Source organism: Camelus bactrianus, chromosome 2 (genome assembly GCF_048773025.1).
Source record: "Camelus bactrianus isolate YW-2024 breed Bactrian camel chromosome 2, ASM4877302v1, whole genome shotgun sequence".
NCBI classification, from domain to species: Eukaryota; Metazoa; Chordata; class Mammalia; order Artiodactyla; family Camelidae; genus Camelus; species Camelus bactrianus.
Window position 1 is genome coordinate 19,182,103 of NC_133540.1, and position 15,650 is coordinate 19,197,752.

Consider the following 15,650-nt stretch of genomic DNA (forward strand, 5'->3'; position numbering starts at 1 on the left):
TAAAACAATGCTATACGTACACCAAGAGAAGGTGTCATATCACTATTAATGCAATCAAATATATGCAAACGCAGACACAACCCAGTGCAACTCTAAATTATTCAATGGTTTCTTTTCTCATGGATAAAGGTAACCAACATTCTCCTAAACATAACTTCTGAAAAGCAACCCATCTACAAAAAAAAAAAAATCTACAGAATAAAAAGCATGAGTTTTTAATTTCCAATATTTTTATTACAGATTTTTCAGATACATATTTATTTTCATAACATCAGCTTAAAAATAATTAATCGCCCAAGAATAAGCTTTTGTATGTCTGCCAAGGTAAACTGCTCTATCTTAAGTTTATCAAGTTATAAATAAGCCACATCATGTGCTTCTGTGAACCAAACCACAGCATCGTTGGACTGCATCCGAAAGGCACAGAGCATCCCCACTGTTTTCAGTGAGAGAAGAGAAGAATATTAATCATTAGGACGAAAACCCTGGCCTCCAGCTACCTATCATCTGAAACTAATACAGCCTGAATTATTCGCTGAGTCTAAAACAAAAAGCATTGTTAAAAAGCAAAGGTGACCAAAACAAACACGTGTTCCTGGGCCTTGCGTTCAACATTCAGCATTTCAGAATAACTGGAGGCAGACAAACCACCAGACCCCCCAGCAGGAGGACCTAGCTGCCCAGAAGCAGTGGAGTATGAGGTGTAAAATTAAAGCCACTTCTGAGGAACCTGGGATTCCCAGCACCAGCGTCACAAATTTGTGTAGGATGGTCTAGTCCATAAAAAGCATAGTAAAATGCAAATATTTCACCAGGGAATATCAAAGAGAGAATGGTCTGGAGACCAGCTCTCCAAGAGTCAGCCGACAAGTGAGGATGCTGAAAGTCAGACCTGAACGCAAGCCTGAAACAGTTATAATTAGATGATCTAACATTCCCTGTCCCTTGGTCCACCTTCTCTGGTACTCAACATATTAGTTTGACATTTTGCTCCCATACATTTGTATAAATTAAAATCTATAGATATGCTCTTTTTTAAAAAAAACCTAGCATTTGTCGTAACGTGTTGAATAGTTCTAATTTACGGTGACATTGAGTTACCCTTGATCAGAACACAGAAAAGAGGGCGTAGTCTAGCAAAAACATGTGGAACTGAGAAAACAGAGGATAGCCTGTATTATAAACATTCTTAAGTTGTATTTTTAAGCTTTCAGAGAAAGGAGAAGTCAGTATGTTAGCTTTTAAATGAGGGGTAGGGAGTGGAAGGTGGTGGGAGGGTAATCATGATTTGTTCAAGGTTTGGAACCTCCGTATGAACATCCATCTTGTCCGATGACAGGGGATCTCCAAGGACACAAAGGCCCAGCAGGTGACCTGCTCTGTGTCCACACCCTCCCACCGCATTAAAAAGTTGGTAGAGTTCAAGGAGAATTATTTGAGGCTTAATACCCTCTGACTTGCTGTTTTAGTTCTAGCCATGAGCTTACACTGAGGAGAACTGATCAGGGCTGGGCTTTAATTTAGTTTGTTCATATTATTCACATGAGAACAAGCTAAACAATATGTTGAACACACTCCATATCTGATCCTGGATGACATCAATTAAATCAGTTTAAATACAATTATATGGAACAAATTTGAAGAGATCCACTATTATTAATAAAATATACATACAGAAAGTATGGTACATCTTTGGTAAAAATGACAAAAAATTTTAAAACAGTATCCACTTTAAAAAAGAGATCCGCTAAGTGCAGTTTCACATAGGTAACTTTATACCCGAAAAGCGATTAATTTCTAAGCCATCGGACACAAGCTGGACCAACAGTGAGAGAGTAAAACTACACCTAACGTGTAAATTGTCAGGTGTGGATGGTTTCCATAGTGACAAGAAAGGGCACGCCTAGGAAGGAATGGAAAATGATGCTTGCTGCTCAGGATCACAGAGCTGGCTGGTCATTTGTAGGTCCAATAGAATATACACTGAGGGGTTTACAAATAAACCACCATTTCCACCTAGAGTTATTGTGTGCTCCGATGTTTCTGCGGATCATGGCCCCGGTTTTCCACCGTAGAGCTGTCTCTGGGCAGCCTTGGGACTGCCCTGTTGTAACAATCAGCAACAGAAAAATGTCCAGAATGGTTCCCATGGGCATTTGGTCAGACCAGTCAAAGTGGCATCAGATCCGCTCTGTTGAAGGAGTCCCTACCTCGGGTTTACGCTGTCCTGTTACACGACGTGACCAGTGCTTTATCACGGGACAGCCAGTGCAGCCACTCTGACGCTAAGACTCCCGCGCAGTGATGTTAAAGGAAAACGTAAACGAGTATCTTTTTATCCGTATGGGTTTCCAGAGCTTCTCGAGTCAGCTTCAAGTGTTCACACTCACCATGTACCCTTGATTCAATTCATTGATTCCATGCATTCATGGCCATAGCCTCGTTCTGAAAAAGGCTTGAGGTCTGTGGACTTGACTCAAAACCAAAAACGGAAAGGCACACATAACAGCCCGTCCCCTGGCTGAGAGAGCGTTCTGTCATTCATTCATCGGTAAGACTTTGGCCCCGTGGGCCGTGATGTAGGTGAGAAGGATTCTGGCTCTCTGTTCCACTACGTCGATTAGCTTTTCAATCCCCTGCCTCCCTCCTTGGCTTTCCCAGTAAACCTTATCAAGGAAGAGGGATTGAAGGAGTTTCTGTCGTAAGTGCTGGCTCTTCAAAACAGAAACTGCAGACTCGGGAAACCTGCAAAAGATAAAATGTTATTTCATCCATAGTCATTCAGTCTGGCCCAAATCACACTATCAGGTAACGCCTCGAGAATCAAGTCATTTTTGTCACTGTCAAGCTGACACCTCTTTAATAATTATGTGCTAGAAGAATAGGTTATTGGCGTATAGTCAGTTTACAGTGTTGTGTCAATTTCTGACTCTTCTACACCATTGAGAACTTGACATGCTAACATCTTACTTAAGGTCATTATATGTAGGCAAAGAGAGGCACAGAATTAGGAAGAATTTGGAGAACCTGGCAAAAATACTTTCCTCAATTGCAAGCTCCATCTCCCTCAGAGAAACCACTGTAATCTGTCAAGCAGAACATACCCTCCGAAGTGTCAAAACGCAGTTTTATGCAAGAAAACATAGAAGCAAGATGCTGACAATGTCAGTAAAGTTCTCTTCCTGAACAGAAGTTGCATGACTGGATTTGATGTGAAATCACCCAAAATGCATGTAGTCTAGAGAAAGAAATCATTCCGAAATGCCCAATTAAATAAAGAATTGCCTTTGATTCGGATGATCCTTCAGGAATTCTAAGAATCTGGGAACATTCCATTGAACTAGAGTACTAAATTGCTTGCAAATAAATTCAGCAGAAGTCAGGTTGGAGAGCCAGGGCATTCCACAATGAAGCATCTCTCCTGGAAAACCTGAGATCAGTTTAGAAGGCTCCTTGCTGAATGAGCTAAAGAGAGAGCATTGTGCTTTCTGTTCTTCATTAAGGAAAAAAATAAAAATAAAAATAAGCATAAAGCCAGGGGTCTAGCTCCTGCATTCTCTGAAGGATTAATAACATTTCTGATCCAAAATTATAAGCAATGGTTTGCTACATCTCCAGTTTGGTCTCTCTCCCAGCTTTCATGAAAATGCTGCTGAAAGCACCATAAAAATATTGGGATTTAATAGTCATCTTCAAAGTAAACTCAGTTGTCCCTAAAACACTAAAAGAGAACATGTTTCAAGAGTATAGTTTGCTAGAAGTTTCTGGCCTCCAAGCACCTTTTACAAATTTCAGTGGAGCAGGCTGGGGACGGCGCCGAGGGCCATGAGAACAAGCTGTCCACGTGTTCCAGCATCGCTGATGCTGGAGACAGACCAGAGGCCGCAGAGCTGGACGTGCTTAATGGGCCTGAGTCAGTGTGGGGTTAAAGAATGCTAATCAGATGCTCCAAGCTCCCTGAAGACATGTGCTATATAATTTAGTGACCACAGTATTAATTAAGTAAGCACCTTTGCTCTATGAAGTATTCATAATCCGTGATTTATAAATTCTATGGCCCTTGAACCAATTTAGCTGTGGCAGAATGATGAGATGAGACCATTATAACCATGGATCTCTTTCTGACAAATTCTTTTCATAAAGGAAGAAAAAATTACCTGCTTTTGCATTACCCGGAATCATAGAAATATTCCAGGCATAAATCTGGGTTAGCCAAGTCTTCATTTTTGCTTTGGAAGGTGTAAATTACTTATTCAAAGAAGATTTAACTTGAAGCTCATTACTCCTCATAATGCATTTAAAGTTAAATCTTCTTTGAAAGCACAAGTAAAATATTATTCATATTTTTATGAATGTATGGGATAGGTAGGGTCTCCAGGCACTCTTAATTCTAAGAGGAAATTCTGGGATTTAAGACACTGTAATATCAACCCAGGAAGTGATGCCTCTGGGGTGTAAATTTCCCCACACCTACAATCTTCTTAGTTTAGACACAGAGAGAAGAGAATCTGCTATACACTCTACCTTCAGTCCACAAAGAGGTGCGAGGAGTGGGTATTAACAGGGAAAGACACGGCCAAGACGCATGGAATGGGGACTCACGAAACGCATCCTCTCTAGTGTTGACAGTACATAAAATCCACGCTCCCTAACTCATGGTGCTGGGAAGAACTGTTGAAATAGGCTTCAAAGGTTTAGTAAAAAGAGTAATAGTAACAGCAGGAACAATGACATTCCGCAGAAAAATGACCAGACTTGGAGGACCTGGGTTCTCCCGTCAAATTCAGACTCGCCCCTGCGCTCCCAGCCGTCACTCAGCTTCACAAAGCTGGCCGACTGTTACACTAGAGCATCTTTTATCTTCAAGTCTCAGACACAGCCCCCCTTCTAGTGACTCTGATTTTTGCCCAAGGGAGACCAGGAAGGGTGGTTATGAGGGGAAGCCTGAAATCCAGCCGCAGACTCCGTGGCTGGGGGCAAACAGCTCAGACTCTACAGTGAGGTTTCTGCCACCCTTAAGTGTCTTAGTCCCTTGGTTTCCAAATATATGTAAGCTCAGGATACCTTTTTCCCTTAATCTACGTCTATGGAAGGATTTTCAAGTGCTCAGAAAGCCCCCCTATTTGAATAAACAGCCGTTCATTGGCCTTTGACACTGTGTTCTACTCAGCCGATTGGCTCTGACTTTCCACGTGTTGATAAAGTCACTTGAGTTTATTCCGCCATTGGACATCCTGCACGTCAGTATCTGCACATCTGTGACTCCCCTGTCCTGGGTCCTGGTGACAGAGCTTTTGCCACTTGCTTATCCCTGCAGTTTCTATTTCAGAGACCCCTGCGGGCTTCCCACGTCACCCACGTTGGTTGTCACAGTGAGAGCCAAGCCACACGGCGGACGTGAGATGCAGTGGGAGCTCTGCAGGTGGTGTGAGTCGGTGATGATCTGTCTTGAGTCCCTTCTCAGGGCCCCCGTTCCCTGGTTCCTTCTCAGGGCTCCACCGATCAGACACAGGATGTGAGTTTCCTCAAAACCTCACTACTTATACAGTATAAATGTGAGGTCCTCCCTCTGTCACTGCATCATAAAACTTACTCTTTGATGCCTTCTAACAGTTTGAAGTTCAAGTTATCCTCGCTTCTGTCAAAGAATCCCTTGTTGTCTATAAAGACCAAGTGCCTGGGGTCCTGCTTTCGCTGGACAATGTGCTGCAGAGCCACAGAATCCTGCTTGTCACATCTGGGCATCCGTCCGCTCTGCACACAGGCATCTTCCTTCCGAGGGCGGAATCCACAGCAGTGTGCATCCAAGCGATTGTAAATCTGAAAATGGAAAGCAAAAAACAAAACCCAAGGTGCTGAGTGGAAACAAAACTTGGGAAAGTTAGAAGATTTCCAAAGAACTGGAGATTTCTTTCTCAATTGCTGACTTGCCAGCGTCCGATCGGGCCAGGCTCATTTAATTAAAGGCAACTGTCAGAGTAAGTCCAAGGTTCACATCCTTCTGACTCAGGCACAGCATGAGCATTTCCAGCTTCTGCTAACAGCTCCAAGGTCAGATCATCCAAGTTAAGCATCTCCACCCTTAACATTCAAAGTTCCCACTGACATCATGGGTGGACGCATGGCCAGAAGAATCTGATTCTATTCAGGACAGAAGCTAGAAACCACTGTCCTGTGACCCACCCGGAAGGCTGTATCTTATTCTCGCCCTCAGGTTGTGTTATAGAAAACCTGAGTCACCCCAGTGTCTCTAGAATTCAACTGCATCTCTGAACCTCTCTGGACTTCCGTGCTGCAGCATCTAACCTGAAATAACGGAGGACAAATCTATTGACAAGATGTTAAGTTCAATCATGAAACCCAACACATTACTTGTATGAAGCCCACGGCTGGATTCAAAATAGGTGAGCAGGATAAGCAGAGCAGTTGGGCCTCCTGGGGTTTACTGGGGGAACAGGACCACTACCTTACAGAAGAGGGTAAACAGATGAACTAGAAAAGGGAGAATTGTGTCATTTCCATTTCTTTGGGGCAAGGGAAGAAATAATATTTATTCTTCAGGGTAAATTAAAGTCTGGGCTCAGGAATCAGATAAACGTAAAGTCCAGTATCGGCTCTCACACTTTGCAGCTCTGCGATGCCTTTACTGCACTGACTCTCAATTTGATCATCTGTAAAATGGGGATGATAGCATTCACCTTGTGCATTTAGTCAGAGGATTAATGAAAGGGTCCGGACACGCTCCAGCCCTGACCTAGGCATCGAGAAGATCCTTGAAAAAATAAAAACTGTTAGTACTACTGTCCAGACACACACGTGCACACTGTAGGAAGTGTTTTATCTCAAAACAAGCTTCCAAAAGAAAAAAAAAAAAAAAAAGAAACCAAACAAAACCTTATTGTGGGGAAGGAGTTAAAAAAAAAAAAACCAAGCTTCCAAGGCAAAAGGTAATTTCTCCATTTCAATGGAGGAAAACAGCCTCAGAGAGGTTTAATATCTGCAGGGCAGAATTCCCGCAAGTAGCAAAGGTAAGATTCAGACACAGCTGTGTTTGTCTTCAGTTTCCCAGTGTCCCCCTAGGTCATCACGTTGAGGAGTTGAAGGCTAGGCAAGGTCGCACAGATGCTTGTGATTCAAAGATTCCTCAACACAGACTGGCACTTTGATTCTTCTGGCACCGAACTCCCGTCCTTTCTCTCCCTCCTGTGTTTTCGCAGATCTGTGGGGTTGGCCGCTCTAGGTGGCCAGGTGCTAAGAAAGGGTGTCAGGAATAGCAGTCTCAAAATGTAGCCTGTTCTGAAATAACCATCCAGCCAGCCAGCTGTTCACTGGGCATCTTCCACCACCCATCAGTGGACTGGGTGCCGAGGCAAATGCCGCCCATGGCCAGCACCTCCTCAGCATCACCACTACTCCTAAAGGAAAATGAAGTGGTTTAATTTTGCCTCAGTACCACAGCAAACTCCAGGCACTGGACCAGTGACCCTCATCTCTGTTTTCTGCACGTAAAGGGACTTGGTATCGAATAGCACACCTCAGGAAGCAGGGACTGGAAGAGGAGTTAGCATAAGCCAACTTTCTACGACGTTTATATGAAACCAGTCACATGGGCGGGGTGGTCACGGAGCCACCGGCACCTGGACAGCTCAGAGCATGCACGGCGGGTCTCCAAACAACCTGCAGATCAGGGAGGTCTCCGTCAGAACTGGCTCCAGGAAGCTGATCTGTGGGGCTGATACGTCTAACCAGTGGTTTATCCAGAAGGCCACAGAGGCTGACTCCAGGGCACAGCCAGTTCCCACTGCTGGTTCAAGAGCATCCGCTGAACCCAAGGGTACCAACATTCCCCCAAGGTGAGCAAGAGAGCGCCCACCAAGCCCCTCTAGGGCACACGAAAGACGCGTGAACTAGAAACCACTAGAAACCTGTATGGGACCCTTTCCCCTGAATTTCTTTCCTTTTATGGAGAACCTTGACTGCCTGTGAATATAAGAGAAACCAAATGATATAAAGAGATTCGTACATGGTCACCAATTATTTAAGTGAAGACCAGAGGGTCAGAGAGAACATAAAAAATTACTTCTGGAAGCTGCTTCTCATCCAAGGTCCCTTTTTAACAAACATTAGCTAATGAATCTCAAAGAATCTGTATACCATTTCCCCCCCAAAAAACACCATATGTTTTTATCCAATTATAATGACGTTATATATGGTTAAAAAAAAAATCTTAATCCTATTTCATTCAGGCTACCACATTTTGAATAAATGTGTATAGAGCTTTGTTTTTAATTTCATTGTAGTCAGTTTACAATGTTGGTTAATTTCTGGCGTTCAGCATAGTGATTCAGTGAGAGCTATAGATACATATATACCTTTTCAGATTCTTTCCCATTACAGGTTATTACAAGGTATTGAATACAGTTCCCAGTGCTATATAGTAGGACCTTGTCATTTATCTATTTTGTGCATAGAATGAATACAAACTTCTGGTTACCAGGGAGGGAAGAGGGGGTGGGGGGGTAAACTGAGACTCTGAGATTTGCAGATACTAACTTTCAAGGACACATCCACCAGGCACTTCTTAAAGAGCGCCCTGAGCCCCAGGCTGTTTCTTCATTGTCGATTTCTAGTGGTGAGAAAGGACTAAGACACGTAGTGACATTTCTGTTGTTTCTACAGGAGAGCTATGAGCGCCACGTATGTAGACTAACAAGCACTTTAGAGTTTAGACCCTCGCTTTCAGGACGTCTGTAAATATCATACTTTTCCATTTTTAAACTACAAGAAAGCGTTCAAAGTCAGAGGTCGAAAAGACCCAACTTGGGTCATCTTCTTACTGCCTTTTTCTCCACATCAGATTGCTTCCTACAGTGTGTTTTTAAGGTGCTTTGTCTGATCTAATTTTGAATCACTCAACAGCCTGTGATGATTTCACTTCCCCAACAGACGGCTGCGTCTCTCAGGTCCAACAGACCTTATTACGGAAAACGTGTGTTCAGCTGAACTTCGCCTCCAAAACCGTGTGTCAGTCCTGTAGTTCAGATCCATGCGCCTGCTTGGTGTGTATGTTAACACGGGTTGGGTGTGTGTGTTACACCTACAGACACAGAATCAGACTGTAAGACCTCAGATCACTGGGGTTTACTTTATTTTTCTCAGCCTCCAACTGGAGGCTAAATTCTGTCTTTGTATCAGTGTCTCTGTCTAGCAAGGGCTTGAGTAACTCTTAAATCATGCCTCCAGCTCTTCCCAGAATTTTGTTTATGGCCCTCCCTTCAAATTGACATTCAATATACCGGAAATAATTTGACCAGGAAACCATAATCCTTAAATTCAGTGCCACTTTTCTTGGCATTTAATTTAGTTATATATAGAAATATATATATATATTTCTGCTTAGTTTTAGCAGATTTTACCTAACTTTTTAAGGCCTAATAAAGCATATCTTAGATACCTATGTATCTGCCACATGGTTCTAATATACGTATTTGTGTAGTGCACGCATTAAAACAATCACGCCGTTTCACTGTCACGTGGCGAAGCCCCAGAGTTACCACTGACGTGTCTCTGTTCTTAGATAGTAACCCTACAAAGAATCCACTTGGGGGTATAGCTTGTCAACTAAGCAGTTATGACTATTCACCACATTACTGCCTCTTGTTCAAATTCACAGCTTCTCACTCTTTAAAAAGAAAAAAAAGGCAAAATTTTTACAAAATTGAACTTCTGAAGCTGAAGATGATGGCCAACCATCATTTTTCCATAAAATGACTCTTTCTTCTTTTAGGAAAATCTATCCGTTCAGTGTTTACCTAACTAAAAATATATTCAGAAAAATCCAGGTGCTCCAGCCAAATATTTTGTGGGTGGGGATATTTTTAGACATGTTGCCTTTCTTCTAAAGTTTCTTTTTTTAAATCCCATTTTCCTTCTGGTAGTGTTAGTTTTGTCTGTCAGAAAAAAAAAAGTTCTTATAAGTGACCTGAGTTATGTGCCTAGAGCCTAAACAAGGATGTCTCGGCTGCCCAGACCAGCTCCCCAAAGCTCAGTAGGAATCTGCAGAAATCCAGTGACTTTCCACACTTCGGCACCCCCATCCATTCTTGCCGTGTCTTCAAAAAGTGGGCCTGTCACACAGAGAACAGATGGTTCCCAGAAGGGGAAAAGGGGGTGGGAAGGGACAAACTGGGAATTCAAGATGTGCAGATACTAACTACTATATATAAAATAGATTAACAACAAGTTTCTATTGTAGAGCACAGGGAACTATATTCAATATCCTGTGGTAACCTATAATGAAGAAGAATATGAAAATGAAAAAAAAAAAAGTGGGTCTTTCAAAGCCATTGTGGGAGTCTCTTCTTATCTCTTTCTCCTCAAAACAATTACATGACTAATTTTATTGCCTGAACAAAGGCAATGGAATATATTCTAAACATGCTGCCAATATTGATAATGAAAAACGTCACAGCAGGTATTCACTGAGCGGCAGGTGTGTGCCAGGAATTGTGCCCTTAACTGTTTACATGTATTATTTGATTTTCACAGCAACCTTAAGAGCTAGGTGCCACCAGCAATCCCCTGTGATACCTGAGGAAACTGAGGCACAGAGAGGCCAATTAGCTGATGCAAGCCCCCTCGGCTGACACGCGACAGGACTCAGGACTCTAGCCCCGATGTCTGTGACTTCCAAGTGCACGCTTTTACGCACCCTGAGTGGATGTCTCAGGTGCAGCTTCCGAGGTGACGCTGCAGCACGACACGTGCGTTTGTGCAGAATGCAAAGTGAGACTGCTTTCAATAAGATGTCAGTCACAAGGTTTCAGCAGAAACAAAAGAACTTCAGTGTAAGAGTTCAGGGAAAATTCATGAGGGGGAGGATATCACTGTTGGGTTTTAAGAGCTAGGCAGTGTTAGCTAAAAAAAATAGGCAAAAGCATGCAGGCAGGAAATCAAAACACATCTTTAGAGAACCTGAGAGCAGGTAGACCAGTGCTTCTCAAATGGTCTGTAGTGAAAAGCCAGGTGTTTTCGGTCTTTCTCTCCCCAGACCTGACACTGCATGCAGACTATTGTTTTGTTAAAAGGAAAAAAAAAAAAGAAAAAGAAAAGAGTAGAGTAGAATAGAATAGAATAAAATAAATAAATAGAATAAAATAATAGTAGAATAAAATAAAATAAAATAATTTATTACTAGAGAAATGAAATTCTTTAAAAATACAAACAAGTATTTTGTTAGATTCAAGAGACAAAAATACTCTCCCAAGTTGATACCAAAGTGTCCAAATGCTCGATGTTGGCCCTGCTCTCTCCAAGGACTGGTCTAGGCTGCCCGGGCCCTTGATCCCACGGTCTGGGTCTGCACCATCGGGAGAGGGAGGCAGGAAGGCAGGCGGCCAGAGTCAATGCTGAATAAGGGCTCTGTGCCCACAGGGGGAAGCTGGGAGATCTGCCATGTCTGCAAGCCCCACCAGCCCTCTCTCCTGTAGGGCTGGAGGAGCGGTGACAGGCGAGGGAACACGGCATCAGGTGAAAACGTCAAAAGAGCAAAAACTGAAGGGAACCAAGGCAAGACGCTCTCAGGGGCTGAAGAGGGAGTAAAGTGAAGGTGTACTTTCCAACCAAGGCGAGAAACTCCTCTCACTCAGTTCTTTTAGTTAAATTACACCACCTGGTACAGCCTTCTACCTGTTTCCTGCACCTCTTTGAGGGTCTGAGTGAGCTCAGGGGCGTGTGAGCATGTGTGTGTGTGTGTGTGTTTCCAGTTTGTTAAGTCAATAGCTTAAGCTTCTCACCATCTCTTGTCAAGTTACTGTGTTAAAGACCGCACCTTTACCGGGAACTGGTTTTAGCAAGTTGAAACGATGCAGTAAGATAGGTAATGAGTGGAACTGAGTAATTCACCATAGTAACGAACTCATCCAATGCTCGGCATACAGGAGGCACTTGATAAACGTTTATTATTGACAGAACCCTGCGGGAAGTCAGTATCCACTTCGTATTTGGCTATTTACAAAGCTCCTCCAAAACACTGCCTCCTTTGGGAAGAGTGAAGTAAACAAAATAATGCCAGCAGAGTAAGACATGGGTCTTTGTAAGACGGCATCTGGATGGAATGGAAAAAATGGGAAAGGAGCAAAAAATGGAACTGCCTGTGCTGGTCATTTGCTCTCGTCTGGGTCTCTCTAGGGGTTTCATTTCACTAACCGTGGACCGTGAAGTCTTACCTCTCACGGGGAGTCCATGTGACACCTGGCATGTAACAGACACGTGACAAAGATACAACAGGTACAACCTCAGAGTGATAAATCAGTTTTCTGCAAGGTTCCTTTGAGTTCCAACGATTTCATTTGATGTCTCATTAGTTTTTAGAAAACACACGGAGAAAAACCTTTCTGTAATTATCTTATTTCAAAACGGCAGAAAGAATCACTACCACTGTCAGCCCCACCCTAAGCACAGAGACACACAAACATGTGGGCTTCTTTCTTTATCAGCTAATAACTCACATTGGAAAATCCATCTGCTTCGGTGTGTCTTGATGGAAATCAGTGCCGTGTTATCAGTGGGGCTAGATTTGGGTCCCTGTGGTCTAATAAACGTGTGAAGGTAGCCTAGATCACAGACAAGGACAGCCTCAGACGAGCCCCACAGTCCCCATGGGACTTGTTATTACAGACCTGGCCCTGTACCTTGGCAACCTGACAAAGCAAAAGCGGTGTTCTCACCAGCCCGCACCTGCACCTCGTGGGAACTCTCACCCCGTAAAATAATGGCTTTCATTCTTGTTCTGTGCTACCATGGCAACAGGTGCCTGTAAAATTAGTCTGCATGCACATGTGACTACCAGAGCAGTTGCAGACGATGAGAAAAGTGGAAACCGTCTGCAGTACATGCATCTAACAATGGGCACCAGCGTCCCTGTGCCTCAGTCTCAGGAAGTTGCAGTCACTGCTCAGCATCACCGATACTCCAGAATTCCACATTTTACAGTAACTATCAGTGTGGACCAGTTCAGTGCAGTATCTCTAGTTGCTTTCACATCACTGAGTCATAAGTAAAGACAAAACAGTATTTCTTTACAAATAAGTAAAAATATTTTTAATGCTACAATATATTTGGATCTGTTTCTAAAGATGCGATCTGTTGAATTCATATAACCTCTGAATCAAGATGAGAACTCAAACATCATCCTGCCACAGAAAGACCCTGAAGCGAGTCACTAGGCAAGTGACAACCTATTTTTAGAGAAAGAAAATTCATGTTCTATAATTTGCACAGGCAAAGCTGCATGAAAATAGTGTCTACCAAAGGCGCACCCACCTTCCTGGATGCAAAGACTTCCAAAGAGCACTTGGACAAAGAAAAATGAAAATGTTTATATTTCATGAAGTTCTGATTTATAGAATGGATTTATATTAAGCCAGTAAAGTTACAATAGGAATAAAATAACCTTAACATAAGTAAAATTTTTTAAAAATGCTTTCTTTCAATGAAATGAGGCACCATTTTTAACGAGTTAACATTAAATAGGGCTGCAAATAAGTTTAAAATTATGTACATTTACATCTCAGGGAATCGTGTCATTGAAAGCTTTTCCTTTGCTCAAAGTGGTGTGTGTTCATATTTAGCACCCTTAAGGAATGCCTATCAATGTAATTTCCCCCCTTACGTCGTATATTATTACAAGGATATTGACAAAATAACATGAGGACTATACCAAAACATAATTGTGACCACGGTGATAAAGACTCTCAGCTTGATCGAACTTTAGCTGGGCTCCTGAACCTTCTCTTAGGCCCAGCTGTGCACTTTCTGATAAAATCAAGTTTCAGCAAGAGCCCTGCAAAGTCAGTTTGACCAGAAGCCCGTATGCTTGCTATCTGATCACTCTCAGCATCCGACTGGGTCCCCCAGGTGATGTCCGATCACCTGGCCTGTCCTTAGCAAGAATCTGTTGAGGCCAGTTTACCTGGACGCCCTTCTCCCTGGTGTTTCTTCTTAGTCATTTCTCCATCCGCTGACCCCTCTTCTACCCCTTGTGGGGCTGTGAGTCCCCACTCACACTGCTGCCTTCCAGGTTGAGCCCAGTCCCTCCCCCCCGGGGTAAACTCCCCCTGCAGTGGCCCCATACCTGCTGTGATGGCCCTGAGTAAAGTCGGCCTTACCATCTTTAACAGGCATCATTGAATGTGGTTTTCTTTAACAATGATGAACACAAGCTAATGTAATATATCCAAATGTTAAACTCACCTTTTTTATGGAAATCGCTTCTCTTTACAAAACTTAATTCTGTTAAACTGATTGTTTTCTGGTTATTGAACAATAAATGCTGTTTGAGAACAGAATGGGGTTACCAGGGGAGGGGGGAAAGGGAAAATATTGGTCAAAGGTACAAACTTTTAGTTAGAAGATTAAGCTCTGAGGATGAGACTGTATTTAACAATACTGTATTATACACTTGAAACTTGCTAACAAGAGTAGAACTCACACAATCTCACCACACACACAAACACACACACACACACACACACACACACACACACGATAAGTATGTGAGGTGACGAATGTGTTAACTAGCTCAACTGTGGTAAATATTTCACAATGTATATGGAAATCCTATCACCGCATTGTACACTTTAAGCATATTCAATTATATTTGTCAGTTATGCCTCCATAAAGCTAGAAGAAAAAAAGAGAAAATAAACAAATAAACTCTGCTTTACTAAATTAAACTTTAAAAAAATTTATTTTTACACATATATGTAGAATTTCCTGTTTGAAAATGGATTTGTTTCTATGCTCCCCGGGTTACTAAATTAAACTTTCTTAAAAATTATTTTTACATGTATATATAGAATTTCCCATTTGAAAATGGATTTATTTCTACACTCCCTGGTTGGCAAACAGCTTTGAAGCAAAACTCTTTATTAAAGTAGCTTGGATTCAAAAATGCCAGCTTTCCCTTAATTTTTTGAGTCTACTTCATGGGGCAAAATGAATCATAAATCTTTTAAAAATAATTACATAAAATATATATAGAGAGAGAGCGCGCCAGGTAAATATTTGCTTGGCCTTTCATTTTTCCTGTGGCAATACTGTTGTGTTACCCTTTCCATGGTTTTGTTTTTCCTTCCAGGCAGATTGATCTAGAGATCCAGTGCTTCGACCTCCTGTTTTCCTGGAACACAGCAGTCAAGGATGGTTTCAAACTGTCTATGTTTCAATGACATAGGATTAATGGGGAAGCCAGTCCCAAAAGCCAGCTCAAACAATGCATCAAGCCATCTTTGAGTCTCAAAAGATTATTTATGGACTCATGCAGGATTCCTCCAGTCCCTGTTGTCTCCAGCCCAGTGGTGGGGACGACTCAGGACTGAAGTGCACTGACTATGCACTGTACGGCAAGGCTTGATAGAAGCAAGAAGGACCCATAATTAAGTAAAATATGTTGTGCTTTTGATTAATAATTAAATTCGAAATGACCCAGAGATGTTCACTTGGTTGTCAGTTAGCAAGTTGAGGCTTATGAATAGAATGTATTTGACCAGACATTTCCCCCGGGAAGCAGACTGATGCAAGAGGAAAGACCTACATCAGCCAGTCCCCCAGCCTGCCTTTTATGCAAATGATTCTTTAGCAGAATCCGA

General features: G+C 42.4%; 1 protein-coding gene across 3 annotated transcripts in view; it reads right to left on the reverse strand.

The window, feature by feature from the left end:
• Positions 1 to 208: 208 nt before the first annotated feature.
• GASK1B (golgi associated kinase 1B) overlaps positions 209 to 15,650 on the reverse strand; it is a 49,344-nt gene continuing 33,902 nt past the window's right edge. For all 3 annotated transcript variants that reach the window (XM_010955491.3, XM_010955492.3, XM_010955493.3), the window contains exons 4-5: positions 5,594 to 5,820; positions 209 to 2,745 (exon numbers count right to left, since the gene is read on the reverse strand). In XM_010955491.3, coding sequence (XP_010953793.1) covers positions 2,538 to 2,745; positions 5,594 to 5,820 — 435 coding nt within the window. In that variant the 3' untranslated portion in view covers positions 209 to 2,537. The remainder of the gene's footprint in view (positions 2,746 to 5,593; positions 5,821 to 15,650) is intronic.